Here is a 24,518-nt window from a genome sequence, read left to right on the forward strand (position 1 = left end):
AGTATAAAAACAGTTACGGTAAACTGTGATAAATGGTTCTTCAGCATGTTTAATCAAATGTTTATCATTTCTGTACGTATCTGTTAGAAGCATCTGCTTTGCAAACTCAATGTTGTGCAAACACGAAAGCATGATTTCAAGTGTGGGGCTACTGAGACATTAAGCTTGTTATTAGTGCATCTCTCTCCTATACTTCAAGCTGTTACCCAAATTGTTTCTCTAACAAGGTCAGTGTACCAGGAATTTGCTTTTACAACATCTGAAATAAATGGCTAATATTTGCCTAAATAGATAACGTTTGCAATTAACATGAACTTTCCACAGAATAAAGTGACATAAGTTCGTAAGCATTTAAACAGTGAATACCAGTAACATTTCCACAATAGTTTAAAGATTTCTCAAATTCCCAGCTTGGAAAGTCACTTCCATATTCCAATTAAACACTCTGAAACTAAGGCACATGCCTACTACTACAATCAGAGCTCTGTAAGAGGGATGTTAGAAGGAAAGACCTTTATTTAAAAAAAGCCAAGAAGATACTGGCAGCAGTCAGTCACTGCTATTAAGAGAGCTTTACACATCCACACAAACATGGAAGTATTTTTAATACATGTTTCTTTGGAAACACTTTGTTAATGTTGTCTGTGTGTATATTCAAAAAGACTGAAAGCAGTTTTCAGCCTGGTGAAGTTTAACCCTGGGATAGAACAGAAGACCACAAAAGCTTAAGTGTTTTGGATTTAATTTCAACCCATAAAAACCCCAATTCGGGAAGGGTGACTATATTGCAAATCATCTTTTTTCTCCCTGTTTAAATAACCTGCTGACATACAGGACAGCAAGAGATTGGAAGCTATAATAATGGGTACATGTCACGTATCGCCTTGAAGTTGCTTGTGATACTATCCTATCTGCTGATATAGAATGAAAAGTTTGGAAAAAGAGGTGACGAAAGAAGAGATAAAGAGCTGGATTGCAAACTAATTTTACAACACATTTAAGAAGAGTTTCCAGTCAGGAATAGGCTTTGCTATCCCTCTGTTTATGTACCAACAGTGCCATTTTGTTGCTTGTTGGCTTCCATTTTCACCCTTTATCTCTTGGTGGTAGTTATGCCATCTTCCCCTACATGTCAAAACATTCCAAGCTAGAGGTATCTAAGGTCAAGAGAGCACTGCTAAGCATTGATAATGACACCAGTGCTTTATGCTCCATTTCAGAGCACAGTGAAGGCGGCAGGTTATTAGAATTTTACTGACCACAATCTTGGTAAGTAGTTAACATGAGAAAATAAAAACTTTACTTTCTCAATTAAAGTATTACAATACATTTTAAACATTTTATCTAGTGACCACTTATGAAAAAAATTCACATAATTGGTTAGGTTTATCATCTACAGTGACAGCATTTTGATTTCACACATTACTATTTTATACCAAAACACAAACACAACTTGTTATAAATCAATCTTGGCAACAAACTGGCTAGACTGAAAGCGGCACTCACAGGCACCCTATTTGGACACATCCCCAATTATACACCACAAACAAGAATATTCAACATGTCTGGATGTTGCTTAAAAATTAGCTCTTTCACTTAGACACCAGATTTTTTCTTGGGACAAATGTTTTTCTACAGTACTGAACATCAAGACTGAAGGATAGTTCAGAGGTGACAGCATGAAATTGCAAGAAGATAAAATACAATATATTAATCCCTTTACTCCCATCAGTGGAAACTGCCCTGATAAACTGATAACTTGAACTGGTTGTTCAGCATCCACATAAGCCACATATGAAGGCAGAAGGGCAATTTTCAGTTTTATTAGCATCACTTCCACTTCTATAATCCAGGCACAACATTTGCTCATTACTCTGTTAAGAGCTGGGAACATAAATACAAAAATGAAGAGTAAGTGGTATGTTTTATAATCTAAGCAGTTTAATGACCACAACAAGCATATTTTAGAGTATTTGGAATGGAAGCTTTTACTTCCCTTTTCCCAGAGGGAGCTAGCTCTATCTAGAAACTTCTCCGTATGTTAGCACCATTAACTCTGATCTTTTAAACTATGCCTGCAGTCAAGAGTCAAGTTATTTTTCAGCCTTAATGAAAACTTAATGGCACAAGCATCAAAGTTGGATCATAACATACCTCAGTCACACAAAGTATATTTTTGAGTTTGAGAAAGAAACAATTCATCTCCACTCTGCTTCCTTGGTAAACCAGTGTTTACTCTTTGCTCATTCTTGATTTTTTTTGTGCTTGTATTCTCAAGTGTCTGGTGCTTAGTTTGGCTGCATCTTTGCAGACATCAGTCTCCTCACTCTTCTAGCAAGGCAGATGCCAAAGTCCCAAGGTAAAGAAAATTTTGTTCTATTAAATTCAGGTCACAGAACAGGCAGATATTTCTACTTATGGTTGATTAGTCTCAGATGAAATGCTGAATCTTGAATACTTCTTTTCAGTAACATTGAACATCCTCAAAATGCAAGAAATGTTTAAGAGAACTTGTTTCTTTGTTGACTGCCAGCAACTAAAAGAAGGAATTAGGTTGCAACAAGGGTGATTTTTTTTTGCTCACAGATTTAGTGTCCTCTGCAAGGATCCACAGCTAAACAGCTGATAGGTTAAAGACACTTTTCCAAGACAAGTGCAATCTCAGCAGAAAATCCATGCTTCTGGAAGGACCATGATCCAAGTTAACAGTGAGAGTTAAAAAAGCAAGAACAGCCTTGAAACATGTTGGGCAACGACCATTCATCACCATTAACTGCCACAAGACTGACTCATTAGTATGGAAATAACAAATACAGTTAAGCCTCAATGACAGGTAAGTTTTTTGACATGTACAATCTAGGAGGCAACCTTCCAGTTTTCTTTCTTTTCTGTCTGGACTTTGAGAGAAAACACCCAAGGGATGATTCTCTACATTTCTTTGCCTGAGAAGAGGGTCATAACGTACAGCCAGTAATGTGACTCAACTGTCTCAAAGTTTCAGGGAACCCTACAATAAGCCTTCACCAATTCAGTAAGTCTCCTGTATTCAACAAATATACTTTATGGCTCATAATCCTCAAAAGCTACTTTTACAAGCACGTTGTTAAGTCAGAAGCTGCAAGCAAAACTGCCAAAGTTTTTCTACATAAAAATCCATTAAGTTAATTAAGTAAATGTGTTAATGGGTAAACAAAAAAACACAGACAACCAAAAACAATCTCTTTGAGGTGTATCTAACCTTCTACTAGTAAAAAAAAATATCAGCGGGGCATGAAATGAGATTGATGAACCTCACATTCTATGTTTAACCCAACTGTTCTTAAACTAGACTGACATAGCCATTTCCTTCTATTGCCACAAGCTATCACCATGCCAGAGGGGAGACAGCTTCACCAGCACTCCATCCTTCTTTCCCCTTCAATTTCACACAGGTAAGCTGGTTTCTTCGAATTTCATTATTACATTCGTGGAGTTCAGGTATTTGAGCACTGTACTTCAAAAACAGACTACAAACATTCCCAGTGAGTGTACTTTGCAGGCATGATTGACCAAGTGCTTTCATTGCCCACTTTACCAGCTTTAAGAAAAAAGAACTGTCTTAATAGAGAACAAGTGACTATGTCCCCTCTCCCACACATTTCTTGTGTGAAATACACAGGCTTCTTACACTCTTTCACAAAATCTGCATCCAGAATTACCTAGGAAAATACTTTTCCAGAACTGAAGTATAAATGCATGCTATGTAAATTTTATATATATATACACACACACAGGCTGCAAAATCATTAAGTACTGCTTCAGCTGAAAAGACAGATCCAGAATTACATAAACTGTACTCAGTCTACTGCGTTTCCACTTGATCACACATTACCTTAGAGGATTTAAAAAAAAAAAAAGGGGGGGGGGGAAGGCTTTTTTTATGTTTAATTCCCTCTACGCCCCAGTTGGGCTTGGGTTTGTGTTGGGGTTTTTTGTTGTTGTTGTTTAGTTTGGGGTTTTTCAAGTTAATACAATAGCAGTGCTGCAGGAAAACAGTTCATATTTCTGAATTTTATTTCTGGTTCATTTAACACTCCACTAAAGATTCAGAAATAGATGTATAGAATAAATTCAGGTGGAAGGAGCCTCTGGAGATTATATGAATCAACCCTGTACTCAAAACAGTTCATGTTTGGTGTCCAAATAAACATAAACAAATCTCTTTTCTCTCTCCACTGCTCACATTTGGATTGGGATACTACAAAGAGAAACCTGTAACAATTCTTTGCCATGACACATTGAACTTAAAGAGCAAAAGAAAATTCCCACCCAGTTTTAGCATAAATATTTTTGTGGCCTTTTCTAGCCATAGCTACAATTTCAGACAGGCATCATCACTTGGAGCAGCTGCATGTCTGGCTTTTTAAAAGGATGAGACAAAACTCCCACAAGCATGGAATGCAATGCATAAAAAGCTGGAAAAAAAAAAAAGGCAAAACCTACCTTAGCTTACACTACAAGCCACAAGTCTGTTTCTTCAGTTCAAAGTACAAACTCTTACTCTTTCCCTAATGCTCCTCCTCCAACTCAATCACGCATACAAGAAAAGCTCATATGGCCCATTTTTCCTCAACTGGGAGATACACTAGATCTCACACATATTTTGTTAATTACAAAACAGTAATTTAATATGACAAAACTTTTTATAGTAGTATTTTAAGAGTAAACTGGAAGAACTAATTTTGCAGTAATATTCCTGCTCCAATTCCAAATATATCATAAAAATATTTTATCACCAGTATCAAAAGTTTTTTACAAAAATCTTAGCTCCCCCTCACCCAAGTACAACATTAAGTGTCCTATTAACAACAATCTTTGTTAACCTTCATTAATGGACTCAACTAGGCAAAGTAAACCTACATACAATACACACCTATGAGATTATTTCTCACATGAATTTGAACCAATGTATCATCATCCCAATTTCCTTTCCCCCAAAACAGGCAAGAAAAGTAATTGCAATAGTCTTCTATTCTGAAACGAAAAATATTTGCAGGCTGTTCACATATCTGAGTATTCCTGGTACCCAGAGAATCTGCACCAGAAGTCCAGAAGACTACATCACGAATTGACTTACATACAAAGTTTTTAACAAAGCAGTTTGTGCAGAGAAAGTATCAGCCTTAGGCTTGCTGTCTAGCCATTCATAGATTAATTTCTTTTTGAGTTAAAACCATGATGATCATCAAGGTTACTCAAAACTATACTGCACGTGACCAAGTAATTAAAAAGCATGCTATACATTTTCATCTGAGGAACATCCATGATCAACTCCATTCTTTATGCAGTAACACCTTTTCAAAGTGTTATTTTCTTCCAATAACTGAAAACCTCTTATGATACACTTAGTCTTGTGAGATAGCATGATGGTAAAGCACAAAACCCTTGCTTGTTTTAGAAAATCCTATTCTAAAAATTTCAGCAACTTCAGGAGTAAGTTATCCAGGAAGAGCTATCTCCCACTTCCTTCCAGAAACAGCCCGATTGTCAGCGAAACAGTTAACTAACTATTGAACTACTTTATGACTTCCAATAAAGCACAACTGCTTTGTAAACAGCTCAGCTACACCACCTTTCCCGAAGAAAACTCTAGAAAAAAATCTCAACACCCAGACCACTCAGTGTCATTATTGATGCAAGTAAACTGCAACAAGCAGCAAAACAAATCTGCCATTAATACTAAATGACACTTTGAAGCAGCCAAGCACACCTTGGCATGGATTTGTAGATTGTGCTTAGCATGCTTTGAAAAAAAAAAACAACAAAAACAAACCACAAAACACTGTCTCCAGGTTGCTAAGAATGGCATCAACTTAACACCTATACAACGCAGGACATCTGCTTCAGTCAAGTTTCAACCGCAGCTCCAACATTGCCATATTTATTGTTTTAACGAAAAAACAGGATACGTCACAGATCACACAAGGAATTGTGTGGTTTCATAAATTTCTCTGTAAACCCTATGAGCCTGGTTGATGCATGGTTTGTCTATGTGATGACATTGGCTAAAATATGCTTCCAAATGACTAACCACTCTGGAGAACTTTGCCAACGTTATTGTTTGAGAATAAAGTTATATTCTGTGAAACTTTAAGTCCACATGGGGCTTTATTTCAGAACAGCTTATCCAGTCAGCTCCCCACAGCAGACAAACGATTAAATCCCACCATTCCGAGTACCGGAATATTCCTAGCAACTAACAATGTTTACACACAAGAGGTGGACTTTGATTATTACACTGCATTATAGAACTGCAGCATGGAAGCAACAAGTATAAGAACAATTCTATAAGTTGTTAGGTGGGAGAAATTATTCAAAACACGATGGGATAGTTTCTAACTTCATCCAGTATGGTGAATTTGAAAACCTGCTATAGCTCAAAATGGGGATATTTATGAGTAACTAACAGAACAGAGTCCACATTTCTTCTATTAATTACTACAAAATCCAGACTCAGAATCCAGCTGACTACTTCTTTACAGGTCTGCTGCAGAATGCTCAAAACTGCAGAATTAACTGCAGCAAAGCTTTACAGTCCATCCTGTCTGCTTTTAAACATATACTTCCTTTGTGCTTGTTCTGTATACGCACTGTTTATGAAGTAAGCTCTGTTCAATCACATTTTTGAAGTCGACAAGAAGAGTTACAGAGAAAGAAGACTGTTACAGAGACATACCAGTAACAGCAGCAGGAGTACTAGGTCTGACACCTTAATAACTTCAAGAACACTGAAAACAGCAACAAAAGCCCCAAAGAAAAGCAAACGTGCAGTTTGCATTAGTTTGGTCAGTTTTGTTAACATTCAGTCTTTTAAAATGTACTGAAGTACTCATAAGAAATACAGGTTTCAGATTTAATAACAAAACCAAATCTCCTAGTAGCATGAAATAAGCAAGCTGCTTTTACAGGTACCATAAATGTGACACAGCTACTGTAAATCAACTGCAGCTGGAAGAGAACACCGTATGCCACCGATCCACACACACCCCCCGTCGGAAGAGGCTCTCCCAGTGTCACCAGCTGGCCCCACCGTGAAGCCTACACACTCCACCACAGGAGCGACCGAAACACATTTAAAAACAACAGCTGTATTTCGGCGGTGGGAGAGAACCACACGCGACAGCAACAAGCTATTACGGTTTATCCCCTCCCAAGTCTCGTCCCTACGACGGGAGATCCACAAATCGGGATGCGGCAACGGAACGGCTCGGAGCATTGCTAGCCGAGGGAAGCCCGCCGCCCCCCGAGGGTCCCGCTCCCCCCTGCGGCTGCGGAAGACACGCCAGCCGCCCTACAACCTACCAAGAGCGGCGCTCCGCCGCGGGATGCCCCGGAGAGCGCTACCGCGCCTGGGGAACGCCAGGCAGCCCCAGGCCCGGCCCCGACCCCCTCCTCACTCACCTCACAGGCGCGGCCTCCCCACCGCCGAGCCGGCCCGCAGCCGCCGCCCCGACGGGCAGGGCAGGGCAGGGCCGGGCCAGGCCCGGCACCGCAGCACTCACGGCCCCCTGAGCCGCCCGGCAGCCGCCGCCACCACCACCACCACCACAACCCACGGCGGGTCACGGTCACCGTCCCCCACCACCACTGGCGGAAGCGGCGCCAACAGCCCCCGCGCCGCTCCCACAGAGCCGCCTCCCGCACGGGCAATAACAGGAAGGGAGCGGGGCCCTGACCCCGGATGGGGATGGCGCCGCCCGCCGGAAGTGGAACTGCGGCGCGCGCTGGGGAGGGTGAGGGGGAAGGCGGCGGAGGCGGTGGCGGGCAGTGCGCGTGCACCGCCCAGGGGGGGCCGGGGGCACGCGGCGGCGGAGGGGCGCGGCGTGACGTCACCGCGCGGTGAAGCGGCCGCCCCGCCCCGCCCGGCCCCGCTCCGGGGCGCGGCCCGCCGCCGTCTTCCGGCCGGGCGGGGCCGCTCCCCCTGGGCGCTCTGCTGCCCCCTAGCGCGGCGGCGGAGCCTGCGCCGCCCTGCCCGCTGCCGCCGGTGCCCCAGGGCGGCGAGGGGGGCCCGGGAAGTGACCCGAGCGGAAGCGAGGGTTCTGGAGGAGAATAACGGGCGCGTCCTTCCCCGGGCTGGCGCGCCTCCGTCCCGTTAATTGCTGTAAAGCCATTAACGCCGCCCTGCGCCCGCGGCCGGGCCGGCCGAGCGCTCCCAGCCCCTTCCCCGGGAAGGGGAGGAGGAAACCACCGGAGGTTTCCTGTGCGATCTCTGTAGCGCGTTGCTCGGCAGGAGCGGCCTCCCCGGCAAAGGCCCGGACTGGCCGGAGGGCGAGGGCGGGTGTCAGACGGGCACTGCCGGGCCCACGGGGCCTGGAAGGAGAGCGCTGGGCTGGCCCAGCTTGCGGGGAGCCCATGGGCCACCGCCGGTGAGGAGCGGACTGAGGGGCAACTGGCAGAACGCAGGTGGCGAGTGACCAGCAGGACACCTGGGCTCGCCAGGGGCTCCTCAGGGGGTGTTTGTCCCCTCAGTGGAGAGATGGCACAAGCGGTGGCACCAGGTGTGAACGTGGCGAGGGCAGCGGTCAGTTCTCTCCCTGGGAATGCCCCAGGGCTTGGTGCAGTACCCCATTGCGAAAAAGTCAGGGTTTTTTAATAAGATCTCACAAAAACCTGTAACGGTGAGTGGGGCTAACTGATGGATTCCTAGGCAGGCTGGCTGACTGCTACTGTAAAGCCTCGGGGCTGGGGTCAGCTTCCAGTGACTCGTCAGCACCTCCCCGTTCCAACACAACGGGAAGAAACAGGCACTTGGCGGCTTTGGGACCAGGCGGCCCAGCCGCCATGGCGAGGCCTGCACTGCCTCCACGGCGAGGCCCGCACTGCCCTAACGCTGAGGCCCGCGCTACCATAACAGTGAGGCCTGTGCTGCCCTAACGCTGAGGCCCGCGCTGCTGTCCTTGGTGACTCAAGGAGAATTAACTTGCTTCGGTTACAAACACCATGAGCAAAATGAAGAAGTTTCCATATGCAAACCCAGGTCAACTGCTGTTTCTGCTGTCGAAAACTGGTAGTACCAGAAGAAAAATAAATAAATGATTCTGCACAAAAGTACAACTCGGGGACCAGCCGAGCAGTTCGGTATGTGCAGCGAGCGTTCAACGCCACTGCAGCCCGCGATGCCGAACAGGCCGCCCCAGCGACGGCTTGAGAAGCAGCCGGGCGGACGGGCAGCGCCAGCTCGCCGGCACCAGAGGGGGAAATGATGCCGGGCAACGGCGCGGCAGGGTCACCCGCGGCGGGGCCGGGGCACGGCGCTGCCCCCGGGCCAGCTCCGCCAGGCGGGCAGCGCTCCCCGCCCCGGCCCCGCCGCGCACGGAGGCAGGACCCGCCGCGCTCCCCGCCCCCCCGCCCCTGCGCTCCGCCGGCCCCGCCCCGCCGCGCTGCGGTCACTTCCTGCAGCTGGTCCCGGTGGCGGCCGCGTCGCCGGCCCCGGCCCTCCTGCCGTCTCGGGCACCGGCTGCGGCCCTGCGGGGGCAAGGTGGCCACGGGCGCCGCGGGGGGCCGGGGCCGCCGCTCGCAGCCCCCGCCGGCGCGGTAGGTGCGGCGGGGGGCGCTGGCGGGGGGTCGGGGCCCGGGCCGCGGGGCGGGGGCCACAGGGGCTGTAGTGGGGCTGGGGGCCGGCTCTGCCGGCTGCGGCGAGGAAGGGGGGTCGCCGTGTTCCTGCCGTTTTTCGGGGGCGCTGAAGCTACTCCGGCGATGCGGTCGTCTGCCTCTGCCTCGCCTTCCTGCCCGTTGTGTTTCTGCGTTTGCCAAAATTGTGTGTTGGTGCCTTGAAGTCTTGCTCAGTTGCAGTTATTCCAATGCGGTAGATACCAGGGCTTTTGCGGTTTGGGTTTGTATTGTGGTTTTTTTTTTCTCTTCGATTCCATCAGCAAGACTGCAAGGCATGCAACTTTGCCGGAATGCCTGCTAGGATGCCAGGGTTTGCACCGTGGTTTCTGATACCCCGCTGATGTAAGGGATGATAAATGTTCTCTGTGTCCGGGTCCCTACATAAGTGCCCTCCCCAGCAGAGGGTTGGGGGCCCCTGCACCCTCAGGTGGAATTGCAGGCGATGTGTGTTTGTTTTGGCCCGCTGGCTTCGCTCCCTGCAGCGTTATAAAACGACCCTGCTTTTCAGGGTGAAGCTCTGTAGGCCTAGCCTATGGCTGAAGGTAAACCTTGCAAAGTTAGGTTACGTGGTGTCAGTGTTTCAAGATACAAGTAGATTTGAGAAGAAATTATTCCTGTCTTGAAAATAAACCCAACCACAAAACCCACAGCTTGTTCATCATTTGTGTAGATTTCTATCACTGTTATTAGTTGCCTCAACCACATGTAAAACTACCTCTGGCAGGAGCACGTGGCACAGAGATTTCTCACTTACAGCCCAGGAGGCTCACATTGTGTACGTGCCCGCTCCATCAAACGGTGCCAGTTTCCTTTCCCAGAACCGTGCTTCTGGCAGCTGGCAGGTTGCTCCCTGGTATCTGTGCCACCGGCAGTGCCTCACTACTACTGGGCTGTGGTACTGTGGGTGTGAAGGCTGGGTCTTCTCCTTCAGTGCTGCTCTTGGGATGCTCCAACCTGGAAGTAGTGAGGAGGGCTGCATGCCTGGCACTGTGCATCCACCTGAAGACAGCTGGCACGGAGGAAAGTATGTCCTAGCCCATGCAGCATGTAGGAGGAGGCACAGCTGACATCTGAGATGATGTCTTGAGGCAGAATGTCTCCTCAGCTCACCCTGGCCAGCTGCGGGCCCTTACCCTGCCTCGGGCTGTACTGTTATGAGTCGTTAGTGGTGGAGGTTCCTCATTCTGTTGCTGTTTTGTGCAGTAAGGATTTTACAGCTTCTCGTGTGAAGGGAAAGGAGGCGTTGGAGATGTCCTGTTACCTTTTTCTGGACAGGGTATCTCTAACAACCAGCAGTGGAGGGTTAAAGGGACATGTAAATGAGCTGAATTTGAGTGATATTTTTTTTTTCTTTTGAATGATGTCTGCAAGAAAGAAATCAACAGAATTTGAGCAATTTTCAGGGATGAAGGATCACTGTTAAAAGAAAATCATAGTTGCATATGCCAAGTCAAGAAGTTCTAGTTTTAAAATTGCCCATGCAGCCTTAATTTTATCTTCAGACTACTACTTACTTTAAGAAACAGTAGATGACCTTACAATTAAAGATTTTCAAAGAATATTACATTATACCTTTTCCCCTGTGGATGCAGTACTGTAAGCACTGTGCCCTGTCTTGTACATGACAAATCCCATTCGTGACAGTTGCGTATGGAAGACTCAGTGCAACAAACGCTCATGAAAAATTAAGCAGATGGATCCTGATTGCCATTTACTGTGGATCTCTTTATATTGCTCTGTGAAGTATTTAGCTATAATTTACTCCCATGTTAAGGTAAGAAGCCCATTATGGTAGTGCATTAAAACTTGGAAATTGGATGGCACACTTACCTGCATGCATAGTTGCTCTAAACTGCTCTGATAGGCCTGTGTTATGATGTATTTAACCATCATGAATATGAACGTGTTCCATCTGTAGCCCCACAGAAATTAATTAGACTGTCTACCGCGTACTAGTTGAGAAACTAAAGGTAGTAAAATCTGTGGTAGTTCTGTTTAACCAGGCACACATATGCTGAAAGTTGGAGAGAAGTTAGGTAACACTGCAGAATTTACGCTGCTGATGGGTGATTTGCACCGCGCCATTCCTGTGTGTCCTCTTCCTTCTTCGTTGTGGATTCCAGTTTATCTTGTTTCAGTTAGTTTTCATGAGACCAGTTTTGATTTTGGTTTTATGGTGATACCATGTTATGTATAGTTCTCATGGAATTTCACGGAGCCTTGGTGGTGAAGGGATACTGAAAAACATGAAAACTCCTGGTGGCTCTATAATAGCCTTAAAAGCTTGTCCCCAAGGCAATGTATGCTGCTCTTTTTTTTTTTTTTTTTTTTTTCCTTGTCTTTTTTTCCTTACCCTCAGTTACTAGTAATATCTGAGCCACCTCCAACCTTGTATTATTCGGAAGTCTGTTTTTAGAGGCAAACATTTCAGAAATGCTTTTGTCACTTGAGCACTTTAGTCCCACAGATTTTCTTTCTTTTTCCTCATTTTTTAAAAATTATTTTTTATTTTTCCTAATTGAATGTAGACCTCTGGGGCCAGACTTTCAGAGGTAATGCAGTACCTAAAAATGCAGGCATCAACTGGGATTTTCCATAGCTTGAATGTAGCAAGGTATTTATCTCCTGCTAATTTTAGCTGATTGAAAATCCCGGAAGTTCTCCCAGGTAAATGCTGTCTGCTTCTCCAGGTTCTTAAATGACTGTGAAGTTAAACTGTTTTCAAAAGCAACTACAGAGCAAAGTTCCTGGGTGGTATTTTGTTTACCTTTCCCTAATTTTCCCAAAGTGTTGTTTTAAACAAATGAACAAAGCCCATAGTGTAAACATGGTTGCTACCAATGCAGCCCTAGCTGGAGGTGATCTGCAAAGGCCAAGATAATGCTTCTCTTGATCCCAGTGTAGCAGCGAGCAGGATTTGTTTTGATAAGAAGCTAATAAGACACTAACAAAAGTAGCTGTGCCTTGATTCATAATATCGCTGCTCCGCATTATTCTAGGAATGTTCATCCAGGCTTTAGATGTGATTTATAAACTTTAATTAAATAAGCCTCTCAGAACCCCTTGTTGGAAATGTAGGGATAGTTCTAAGAACTTGAATTAACGGAGCAATAACTGAATAAAGGTTAATATGGGATAAGCTCTCCATTTTGCAGGAGAAGTTACAGCTTTAAATGTTGCATCGGTTGTAGTTAGTGAAGGAAACATGAGAAATAGCTCAAGGTCATTCAACAAGACCATGGAAGAGAGCCCTTGGGAGCTGACTGCGTACAACAAGGTGTGCTCAAGTTGATTCCCACTCTTCTATTTTTACATGGGAAAAGTTAACTGTAGAGTGTCTTTCCTCAGGAAAGTCTTCATGAGTTTTTGAGGGATGTGTGGGCCTATTTTATACCTACCTATATAAAATAAATCTGCTTCAAAATATTTAGGTTCTTTTTAAGTCATCAGTGGCTGTAATACATTGTACTATTTGTTTAGGTCTTGGAGTGTGAGGTCTTGAAGTGTGAGCTTGTCCTTAGGCTGCTAAGAGAGGACGTGGCTAACAGTTGTATTCTTCCCATTCCCATTAACACAGCTTTATGTGCTGTGTCTGTTTTAGGTCACGTCTTCTCATGGTCATGGAGCAGGGGGGCGGGCGTGCTTTCAGTCAGGTACTGTGGGTGGTTAGGAATCGTCACCCATCCAGGGTACTGCCATGGGGTGTTAACAACTACATTTCAGACTTCCATTCACTTCTTATACATGTGTCTTGTTAATCTGGCCCTGGTTGTCTGGGATGCTGCTGTTCCTGTGGGGTAAAGTGTTATAAACAGACTTTATCCTGCTTGGCATTGTGAAAAGGCATAGAGCCTAGGAATTTACAAAAGTTGTCTTCTGGATTGTTGATATTTCTGTTAGCACTGCTTATTTCAGCACTTGTGTCTCTCTGGTCTAGATCTGAAGAAGATTCCTCATCCTTCAGAAGTAGCATGCCCACAGTCTTCCTGGCCAATGATTCTTCTACAGCAAGCAGGACTTCTTCCTTATCCTGAGAAGCCTTCATCTCTTCCTATGTCAGTGGCTACAAGGCCAAGAGCCAGCTCACCACTGTCCCCACCAAAATCTCTTGGACTGGGGCCCTCCTTTCATCACACGCAAGAAGAAGAGCTTGCAAAAGTGGTGGAGCAGGACCCTATGCTGGAGGAACTATGTAAGCCTCTGTGCTGTAAGCTTTGCAATGTCACTCTGAATTCAGCACAACAAGCCCAGGCTCACTACCAGGTAAGAAGAGCAGCAGGAGGCACAGCTTTCAGGGCTGCTGCATCTGCAGCCTGCATAGACACACCTGTGCCAGCACCTGCACTGCCAGCAGCGTTGCCGTGCTGGGACAGAACCAAGTGTAGGCTAACACGTGAGGACTAGCTTAGCTTCTCAAGGGGGTTTTGAGTGCTGTGTTGAGGTGGCTGCGCACCAGCAACAGCGTTTGAGTTAGCTCATCTAGAGCTACCTCTGCACCGTGTAATGGACTGAAACTGCTCTGTAGACATATCTTCACCTTACCTGATTTTGCTGGCCATCCAGACATGCTGCAGTGCTTAAATTTAAGGTGTCATCACTGGAGCGTTTTGCAAAAACATTGTTCACAGGAACAGAGAAGTAGTACCAAGATGGCTTGGGTGAAAAAGCAACACTTGTGATTTTTTTTCCTTTGTTTTATGCAATTTGTTTTTCACCTCTACACTCTTCCAGTAAAATTGAACTTCTCATTCCATAGACATGATTTGGTAAGGCCTGGACGGATGTTTTCTGCTGGATCCAGCTGTGCCATTTGGAAAGGGGACTGCTGCAATGTGCTTATCGCAGTCTCTTTTCTGAGGTTATGCACACCACTGATCTGGTGGGGGCATTTATACAAATGCTTTCATCAGCTCAGACCAAATTAATTTTATTCAAGTTGATCTGGCTGACCTGTCTGAAATAGGTTAGGGACTATTTCCATATGCTTCTCTGCTGAGAGATCAAATGTGTCAGTCTTGCATTACCCCATTTTACTAGCACCCTCTCTGCCTAGTGCTGTATTTGTGTGAAATGTGGAGATAGTGACTTTCTCCACCAGTGAACCCAAAGGAGTGGTTGTCTGTATCCTTAGGACACAAGACTCAGATCTCAGATTTGCTGTTGGCCCTGAAAAAGTGGTATCCTGCCAGTGAAGGGGTAGGTTGAATTAGTGTTACACTTTAATGTCGGATTACTGCAGTATTTCTGCCATGAGGGGACAGAAGTTTATAGTACAGAACTTGCATGTATGCCTTACTATGTATCCACAATGCATATACATATTGTCATGTAGCTCTGTTGGGTTTTCAGAATACACAAAAAAGATGTATAGTATAAGTTTTCCAAGAGAAAATAAAATATGAAGCAAGGTTTTTTACTTTCAGTCTCGTGTTTTTAGCTCATGCTTGCAATCTCATGAAGAAGTAAGTGTGTGTGTGTTCAGGCTTATCAAAAACATATAGAAAGCACTTAATCTTTCATGTTTAAAATACAAAATACTGTCTTCAAGCAAAATGGAAATAGATTGTGGAACTAACTGTAATCTTACTGATTTGAGAAAATCAGTTGAAAGTGAGGCCCAGTCACGCTAGGTGAGGAGCATTTTGGAGGGGGATGCCAGCATCTCTCAAGTTCAAAGCTGTTATTTTCTGAGTGACAGCTCCTTACCTGAGGTGCTGTCTTCATGTCCATTTCTCATTTTGGTGTCTGGTTACTTTTTCTTTCAGTGTGAGATACTGTTATTAGGGCAGTGATTAATCTCTGTTCTCTTTCCAGGGTAAAAACCACAGTAAGAAACTCCGAAATTACTATGCTGCCAATAGCTGTCCAGCACCTGCCAGGATGAGCAATTCAGTTGAGCCTGCCCCAGCTCAGGTTGTCTCCCTTCCAACTCAGGTAAGGCATGGGAAGGTGACTGAGATCATGCTGCTTGCTTGTCACCTAACCCCCAACAAGGATAACTAGATCTCATGCTTTGAGGATTACCACAAGTGTTGGGAAAGAATTTTCCTTGTGGTGGCACAGGATGGTGGAAATGGCTTGTTGTGAGCTGTTTGCTTTCCTTTGAAGATGCAGATATTGATCTGCCCTTGCAGCAGAATATTAGACTTGAAATGTTCTATTTCTGCATGGCGAATACTTTGATTCCTAGGTAAGTCTGATGTGCTGCTGATTGTGGTTGTTTAAGGGCAGGTATAAAATAGCATTGTTGGAGCTGGATTTGGACATGAGGGTGTGGCATTCACTCTGCACAGTCATCCCTCCAGTGTGTGAAGGAAGCCTACCTGGGAAAAGTGCTTAGGTGCTCCTACGGCCATTGCCCCGGGCTGTTAGCTAACTCTCTTGTCTCTTGTTTTCCCTTTTGAAGTGCTGCTTCCTGTGTGTAGGGTGAAGGGATTGTTCCCTCAGTGATCCAGATTAACTCTGTCTTGGGCACATTAGAGGCAAAAGAAGTGATTTTTGCTTTCTTTTCTAGAATTCATCACTTCTCATTGTCATGGGACTTAACAGCTAACTTGGCTTTTGCAAGTGACTGTGCAGGGAACCACAGCTGAGCTGCAGGGATTGAAGCTGTGCCTGTTGTTTCCCAAAGCATCAGCCTGTGTTGTCTGTAGAAAAGCAAAGAGCGTTTGCCATAAGTGGCAGATTGTTATACATGCTGTCGGAGCCACCAGTGGGAGACTCAGTCCCATGTAAAATGCCTTTGCAGCTCACAGAACTGAATCGAGATGGTGTGGGGTCCAGTCCTAAGTAGTGGGATGCGAGTCCTATACCTGCTGGGGTATCTGATGTGGTTTTTAATGGAGAAAATGGTCCGTGGCAATAAAAAGACCACTCTGGGGCTGTGCGAGGATTCATGTAATGTAGAAGTCAGAACTGTGGGTGTGTCTGTGTCTATAAGCTTGAACAGTGACAAAGGAAACATGAAAGAAACTCGAGTTGGCAAGTCCACAGTGACATGGCTGTATGATTCACTGCTGCCGCACTGTTTACAGAGCGCTTTTCTCTGGATGATACACACTGAGGAGACACGGTTGCTGCTCTGATCGGGCTGTGGTCTGCCTAGACAGTCAAGGTATCCTTCATATGGCAGGAGCTACTCTTGTGAGGCTGGGTCCTTCCTTTGAAGTCTTGATCCAGGTGTCCTCCTACCTGAAGGGTACAGGTCAGAGGTTTGGCAGCTCAGCTATTGTTTTTTTTATCTCTTAGTGTGGTCAGGGTGCTGTGTGCAGACAGGGTGCTGTGGAGAGGTTAGGTACATTGTAAATAGGAGAGAGGAGCACTTTTACCTTTCGGTGGATCTTCCTCAGTGTGAAAGTCATTGCTCATCAGTTCCCAGCAGTCAGGGGCAGAGGAGTTAGAGCTGTGAAGCAAACAAGCCTCTGTAGCTATTGCAGAGGTACAAGGTGTGTGTTCAAATTGCTTTCTTCTCCATCTGAGGCCAGGGCTTTGCCTAGATCTCAGGGAATTTGCAGGTTCTCCTGGAGGCTGAGGCAGGGATAATGAAGTTCTGGTAAGAATACTTTGAGAAGAACTTGAGTGTCCTAATCCATATGTTCTAATTCCGGCTGGCTTGCTGCCTGATGAAGATACTGGTCTCACTCCCTGTGATTCAAATATTTCAATGATTTAACCTTCTTGTGTTTCACATGCTGTCTCTCCCTTTGCTGCTAGATGGGATCAAGTAAACCAGGTGGCAGAGTGATCTTGGCCACAGAGAATGATTACTGCAAGCTTTGTGATGCCTCATTTAGTTCTCCGGCTGTGGCACAGGCTCACTACCAAGGGAAAAATCACGCCAAACGGCTGCGTCTTGCAGAAGCACAGAATAACTCATTCTCGTAGGTATTGTTCAACTTCACGCTCAGGCTGAAAGCATGTGGCAGTGTCTCTGGCAGTCTTTTTCTCAGAAAACTCTGAATTGCAACTGTTCATATTTGTTTAATCTTCAGGGATGCATCAGAACTAGGCAAACGAAGGGCAAGGAAAGAAGGGAATGAATATAAGATGATGCAGAGCAGAAGAAATATGTATACAGTTCAGAACAACACAGGTAACTGGAAGCTTGCATCTGTTCTATAGTTGGAATAATAATAATAAACAGTCTTGTTTTTCTTTTGTTTCTGAGGTCTGTTTTAGCAGAAACAGGTTGTGAAAGGAGCTGGTCCTAGCTCTGCTGATGCTTCTTCAAGTCTGCATGTTTTTTCCCAGCTGCTGAAGTTGCTTTGTTTTGTCAGCCTGCTTGTTAGTTTGGTTTCTCAGTTTGTAACTTAATTTACCATCTGCCTGTCTCTAAGGCTGCTCTAAGTGGTGACAATTTTCCTGCTTTATTTTCTTGGCAAGTGGCCAGGTGCTTTGACTCCTACTGTAGCACATCAACCTGTACTTGCACTTCCATGACCAGAATGAGACAGCATGTTAGCCTCCCTCTAAGACCATCTGTTCCTAGAGTGTAGTCCTTCCTCAGGTGTTAGATACCAGCTTTGCCTCTACTATGATTTAAAGTGTGTTTATATATATATGTATGTACCGGCCCAGTATCTGTTTCTCTTCTTCATTTTAAGTTGTGTTATGAGCACGTTAGCTGAAAACCTGGTTCCTGGTGAAGCTTGGTTTAATAGTGTCATTCTAACCACTGCCATGTGGAAAAGATAAATCCTTTAAAGTTGTATTAAATATTGTTTTGTGATAATTTTACATGGAGGCAGGTTATTGTATTCAAAAGACTGTTCTAATTCTGGAATTGGAAGATTAAGAAAAAAAATGAATTAGCACTTAAATGATTAGACTCCTAATTTTCAGAGCCCTATTGGTTCTTAATAAGACTGGGGCATTAAGCCCACTCTACTGCTCTGGAAAATACCAGCAAGTTTTGCTCCCCTCTGTGCTACACCCTTGCAAATCTGGATGTCAGCAGGGAAGTTGTGTGGGAAAATAAGATTCAGACTAACCAGTTAAAGAAGCTAATCTTTGGCTGCTTTTTAATCATTAGTTGGACTTGGAAGTTGTCACTGAGCTGCCTCAAGCTTTTCTTTCTTATAGATAAAACAGGCTTTTCTGTTGACTCCTCAGGTCCCTACTTCAATCCCCGCTCACGCCAGAGGATTCCTCGGGATCTGGCCATGTGTGTCACCCCCAGCGGCCAGTTCTACTGCTCCATGTGCAACGCCGGGGCCAGCGAGGAGATGGAGTTCAGACAACACTTAGAAAGCAAACAGCATAAAAGCAAGGTGTCCGAACAGCGGTATAGGAATGAGATGGAGAACCTAGGCTACGTACAATGACGCGCCACCCGTGGCAGTAGTTTGCAAATAGAGCAGCTTGTCTCTCGCCTGCTGTTTGCCACATGCCCTGCTTTGTGCTCCATTTGGTAGGAGTATGCTCTCGAGCTATACATGTAACACCTGCAAACTTAATGGTATGGTTAGATTTTCTTTCTATCATAGCTGGCAGGATGACGCTGTGCAGGACATGAAGTGTTTTTGATGTTTGTTTGCTAATTTTCTAAGGCTCTTCATTGCATTGAGTGCCGGGGAGGACTTTGTCTTCTCCCCAGCCTTCTGCATGAATATGCAAAGCCCAAGAAGTGCTGGGAACTTCTGTGGTTCTACCACACAGGTGGACCATGTGCAAAGCCCACTCCCCTTTTTGCACACCACAGAGCAGTGCTCCAGAATGCCTCCCTACAGCAGACTGAATCTCTGTGCAGCTTGTAAAAGAGGAGCAGGAATGGGGCCTGTGAAGGTGTGAAGTAGGTGGTGTACTTGTCCACAAATTGCTGCCTGTGGCCCCCATTACAGCCCAGAGTAGGTTCTTTCCAATCTTTGTAGAAAGGCTGTGCTACCTCTCCTCCTTGGAGGGTCTTGCCTCTTACCGCTTCCTCTGCAATGCAGATTTCATTCTGAACATCTGACATTGGATATCAGCTGATTAGCCCCATTCAGAAATACTCTCTTCTACCAGTTAACAATGAAAAAAAATTCTCAGTTTGTTGGCTGGGCACCTTAATGCACCATGGGTGTAGCTCATCTCCCTGAAGAGAGTCTGTGGGGATCTCAGTGGCTTAATGATGCGAGTTGGAAAGCAAACCTGGTCAGATGAGACGTGTTCTGCCTTAGACCGAGTAGGGTTAAGAATAGGTTGGAAGGAGCTGTCAGCTGTAATTTCTTTGCATACTGGTGTAGAAGAGGGCAAGTGTTGAGTCTCTGGCCTGAAGCTTTATTGCTCTGGGAGAGCAGGGCTGCCCGGACCTTGGGGAGCAGATGTCGGTATGTCCCACTTCCATGCCTTTCCCTGGAGAAAGCCCGACGGGTGTTATAGAGGAGAGCGGAAATGCTCCTTTGGACTAGAGCTACCGATACTGAATGAATTTTTTCCCCTTTTTCTTTTCCCTTCTCAGGATGGGTTTTAATTCCATTCCTTGATGTGAACTTCACTGTTTTAGGGACCATCAGAAGTCTAAAGTTAGGTAGGATGTGAATGTCAAGGATGACGGTTGTTTGAATAACAGCTTTTTGGCCAGACCGAAGTATTCATGAAATTTGTTAAGCAACTTTGTAAGCGTACACAAACCCAAAGTGGGGGTGTGTCTCTTGATTTTCCTTAGCAAAAGTAGAAAGGGGATAAAGAGCAGAAGTAGGGCTGACATTTATTTTTCCACTCATTTGGGTAGATGTGAGGAGCTGTGATTGGAATCCAGTTCACAGTGTTTCTAAAACATTGGCTTCAGTGGCAAGTGCAGCATGTTTGTAAAGTCTGTTGGACCCGATTCACCACGGCGCTGCTGCAGCTGTACGCTGGTATAGCTTCTTTGACTTCAGTGGCAGGTGCAGAGAGGGGATAAAGGAAGCATCATGGCTTGTCTGTCACTCCTCTCTAGGCAGTACGTTGAACGAGGTGCAGCTCCTTTGGTTTCAGTAGCATTTTACCAGGGATAAATTTTACCTAGTGCATAATGTTGAAGGTAGCTCCTCCACCCCCTTTTTTTTGCCATTCTGATCTTGCCTCTTGCATTCCAGAGGGACTTTCTGCTTGCCTTAAAAAACAAAAAAAATGAGTAAACTAACAAAAAATCCAGATAGTTTTAATTCATCTCTTTAGTCCATCTCAGAAAGGTTTGTTGCACTTGGCTGCTCCTCAGAAATAGAGTATTGTTATCTTTAGCTATCTGACCATCAGGTAGCCATGCAACCTTAATGCAGCCTTCCTAAATCTGGGCAAGGTAAGCTCTTGCACAGTAGTCGAAAATAGCCCCCTACATCATTCCATGCTGATCCTTGCCCTGCAGATACAAGGAGTGCAATGGACATCCTCTTGAATGGGATTCCCTCCCCTCCTTTGTGCAAAGTCCACTTAAATAGGGTTTGTGCGCTGGCGCACGTTAGAAGGTAGGAGGACAGGTGCCCAGGTTGCAAAGAACTAACTGAGCAGTTTTGATGGCCTGTAAGTCTGTTTCTTCTGTGCTTTCGTGCCCCTGGCTCACCCTCTGTGTAGCCTTGAAGAACATTCCCCTTGCAAAAATCTGTTGTCAGCCTTTTCCCTTCATCTTTTGCAGTCAAAGAAGGGCTCTGGTTTTCTCTTTGTGTTCTGTCTTTTGTTTTGCTAGCCTGACGCCACTGTGCAGGGACAGAGGGGATTGGATGAGCCTTACCACAGTGTGCTTCGCTGGAGTGATCCCTACATTATGGTTAGACATTCCTCTTGCTGTAAATGAAAGCATGGCATTTCTCATAGGCTGCAATTAGTAGCAGAAAACCACCACTTTGTGACAGATGAGCTGGAGGAGCTGTAGGTACTGGTGTTGTCTAGCTTATTGCTAGGCCCAAGAAGGCATTTTTGCTTGCTTTCATGTGTCCCCAAAATGAACTGTTCGCTACTTTGCTTTGGTTGTTGCATCTGCTCCCAGCCCAGCAATCTGCTCCTCATTTGGCATTTCCAGTGACTGCCAAAGGTGTCAAAACACAGTTTGCTCCATGTGGTGTTCCCTCCTGGTGACAGCTGGTACAAGGCGCCACAGCACACCAGTGTGCTGGTGTGTTTGGGGCGGTGTGAGAGGGAGGTGCAGGGAGCTGTTCCTGCAGGCTCCTCTCCGCGCGGGGCTGAGTTCCGTTTTGAGGAATGGCTTGAGTCTGCCCTGAACAGGGAGGCCTGTATCTGCTTTGTTTCATTCAAGGGAGCACAACAAGTGAATGTTGTCACCCTGAGAATTTCAAAGCGGTGGATTATACAGCAGGTACAAAGCAGACAGTGGAACTGAAGCAACAAGAGTAGGACAGGTTTCCTACATGGGAGGGAAGATATTTCTTGCTGGGAGAAGCAGCTGAGACTCACTTTGTCCCAGTGCTCTGTTGCGGCCGTTCCCTACAAGTGATCAAATCTTTCCTCTCCCTCTTCAGCATTGCTAAACAGTTTGTGATCTTCCTGCTCTGCCTCTAGCATAGAAGATGGTTGACTGCAAAGAGAAAACACCACACCTCACACAAATATCATTAGGGTTCAGGAGGATCCAAACTCATACTTGCCAGCATGAGAAACTGGGTGGATCCTGATTTTATTTTTTTTGGTGAAAGCTGTTCTCCAAATCAGTGTTCAAAACACGTATTGAAAACGCATCCTGGCCAAACCCTATTTGATGTAGATGGGCTGGAGAGAATACCGTACAGCTGTAGTACCATTTTCCAGGCCCAATAAGTCTTTTTCTTATGTTAAACAAAGTACCAAACCCAAGAAACAGGACTTCTGTGAAGCTGTCTCATTGGCCAGTAGGTTAATGACCTTTGCTGCTAGAAACAAAACATAAATCAATGTGTTCATATTTATTTTACTATGCTGACCACTAATTGATTTGTTAATATTTAAGGCATTATTCTGTAGGTTGTTTTTGTTTAAGTGGAAAATTCTACATCGCACTTTGCTTTTGGATCAGAACAGGTATTTATTATATTTGTGAAAATGTTTTCCCTCCCACATATGTATTATTTTCTTTCCCTGGATAAAAAAAAAAACAAAAACAAAAACAAACCAAAATCCAAACAACAAAACCCACCCCAAAACCAACGAAATCCCCAAATCCAACCGATGGATCATCTTTGCTTTTTTTTCATGCCCAACCAAATAGGTATTTCCTTGCAACTCACTCTTAAATGTTGATTTCTAAATTATTATTTTTTTCCCCTGCAATGGTTCCTTTGGTAATTTGGGGTGATATTTTTAGACACACATAAAGTTCATACTACATTTAAGCATTTCTTTTACGACAAGGAAGTAAACTGTGGAATCCGTGTATTTGTGAGGAGTATGAAAGTGATACTATTTTGTTTGTGTTAAGCGTTAGCTGTTATTTTGCATTCTGCACTAATGAGTAAATGTGTTATAATCTTGCCTAACATTGGTCTATTTTTGACTTTTTGCTTTCTTCATGTACGTCAAAAGGAATCCTGAAAACTTCTGTGGAGTTGCTTAGGATGGTCATCAGTGTAACAAAATGCAGATTTTTTTTTTTTCTGTAAAGCTTCTTGTCTTTTTTCCTTTTCTAGATGCCCATTATAGGGCATTAGAAGGGAAGGCTATTGCCATAAGCACGGATTCATATTTTAGCTTACTAATGCATGACGTCCTTTTGCTACTTTACTTAAGTAATACTCTCACCGTAACTAATGGGAATCTTGCCCAAGTCAGGAGTAAATGAAACACCCTAGCTAAATATATTATGTTGGCTAGGGCCAGGCAAGGTACATTGCTGAGATTTGTCTCCGACTCCTATGTTTGGGTTGCAACACTCTTAAGGTTTTGCTTTTTGAGGAATGTGTATCTGGTTCTGCAAGGATTTGGTCTTGTTCGAGCTAGAATAGTTTGAAGTACATTGACTTTCGTTGAGTAGGAGCAAGCCTTGAAACCCTTCAGGAATTTCATACTGCTGATGTCTTCTCATGTATGTGTTTTTTGTTCTGTGTTTTTTCTTAAATTTTGCAACCTTATATACAAGGATGCTCTGAATGAGATGGACATCTGTTGCTGATTATGGAAAAACAAATGCCATGGTTGCCAAAGGATTAACAGAAAATGGAGACGTATGGACATTTGAAGTTTAGTTTCTTTGAAGTTAGCGGCTAAGCTCCTGTTGTTTTGAGCTGGGCTGGTTTCATTGCCCTCTGCATAAAGTTGGAAGTGAAAATAAAATCCACTTTGAAATAAATGTGGTCAAACAGTAGTTCTGGGAATCTCTCCTTTAAAGAATGTATCACAACTAAAACTGTATCTTTTTTTCCTGAAGTATCTGCAGGTAAAGGCAGGACTGTGGATTTTTAAAAATCAAATCAGTTTTTCAGTCTGTGTTTTACAGGGGAAAAATTATTTGATTTAATTTCCTTCTGCATCTGTCCAGCAATATCATTTGCAAGTGCTTTGAATGTGTTTCATCTGGAGCTTTCTTGTCAGGTTGGTTTTGTACATTTATCCTTATTTTCTTTATATTGTACTGACCCTCATGGGGGAATACTTGATGAAAATGATTTTTTTTTTTCTTCTTCTTCAGTATATAATAAATCATCTTGCTCTTATCACAGCCTTAGTCTTTGGTATTGCTACTGCTTGTGATATGGCTGGACTGTGCATGACTGAATTGATTTTAGCCTAGCATTGAGTGTAACTACACGAATAGTATGTTTTAATACTGATAAAAAGAGTATAGTTCAGTGTCGAATTTGTTGCTCTGGAGGGAGGTCAGTGTGCTTTCAACTATTAGTGAAAGCCAGCTGAGTTCTCCCTCTGAGCTGTGTTGGCTTCAGGAGGGGTTGGGAGTGCTCAGCATCTGACAGGATGGGAATCAG

General features: G+C 44.6%; 2 protein-coding genes across 11 annotated transcripts in view; one reads left to right on the forward strand and one right to left on the reverse strand.

The window, feature by feature from the left end:
• The window catches only part of PIK3CA (phosphatidylinositol-4,5-bisphosphate 3-kinase catalytic subunit alpha), a 49,506-nt gene extending 41,926 nt beyond the window's left edge, over window positions 1-7,580 (reverse strand). For all 6 annotated transcript variants that reach the window (XR_008734542.1, XR_008734541.1, XR_008734540.1 and 3 more), the window contains exon 1: window positions 7,441-7,580. The gene's annotated coding sequence lies outside the window, so the exon portion shown is untranslated. The remainder of the gene's footprint in view (window positions 1-7,440) is intronic.
• A 1,838-nt stretch (window positions 7,581-9,418) lies between these two features.
• On the forward strand, window positions 9,419-24,248 carry ZMAT3 (zinc finger matrin-type 3). Of its 5 annotated transcripts, none has more exons than XM_055723491.1 (7): window positions 9,419-9,573; window positions 12,807-12,928; window positions 13,589-13,914; window positions 15,466-15,585; window positions 17,365-17,531; window positions 17,643-17,743; window positions 18,763-24,248. In XM_055723491.1, exons 3-7 carry the CDS (start codon window positions 13,645-13,647, stop codon window positions 18,972-18,974), a joined length of 870 nt encoding a protein of 289 aa, XP_055579466.1. In that variant the 5' UTR covers window positions 9,419-9,573; window positions 12,807-12,928; window positions 13,589-13,644; the 3' UTR covers window positions 18,975-24,248. The 5 variants fall into 5 exon arrangements, with proteins under 5 accessions (XP_055579466.1, XP_055579467.1, XP_055579465.1 ...); XM_055723492.1 differs by having other exon boundaries at window positions 12,843-12,928; XM_055723490.1 differs by lacking the exon at window positions 12,807-12,928 and having other exon boundaries at window positions 9,419-9,577.
• Window positions 24,249-24,518: the final 270 nt, after the last annotated feature.

This window comes from Falco cherrug, chromosome 11 (assembly GCF_023634085.1).
Source record: "Falco cherrug isolate bFalChe1 chromosome 11, bFalChe1.pri, whole genome shotgun sequence".
Lineage (NCBI taxonomy): Eukaryota > Metazoa > Chordata > Aves > Falconiformes > Falconidae > Falco > Falco cherrug.

What these genes read in the sequence shown, in the direction of transcription:
- ZMAT3 (XM_055723490.1), top strand. Translation starts at nt 13,645, where the DNA reads ATGATTCTTCTACAGCAAGCAGGACTTCTTCCTTATCCTGAGAAGCCT. An exon ending in TTGTCTCCCTTCCAACTCAG is followed by an intron (nt 15,586 to 17,364) that starts GTAAGGCATGGG and finishes CTTTGCTGCTAG; the next exon opens with ATGGGATCAAGTAAACCAGG. An exon ending in GCACAGAATAACTCATTCTC is followed by an intron (nt 17,532 to 17,642) that starts GTAGGTATTGTT and finishes TTTAATCTTCAG; the next exon opens with GGATGCATCAGAACTAGGCA.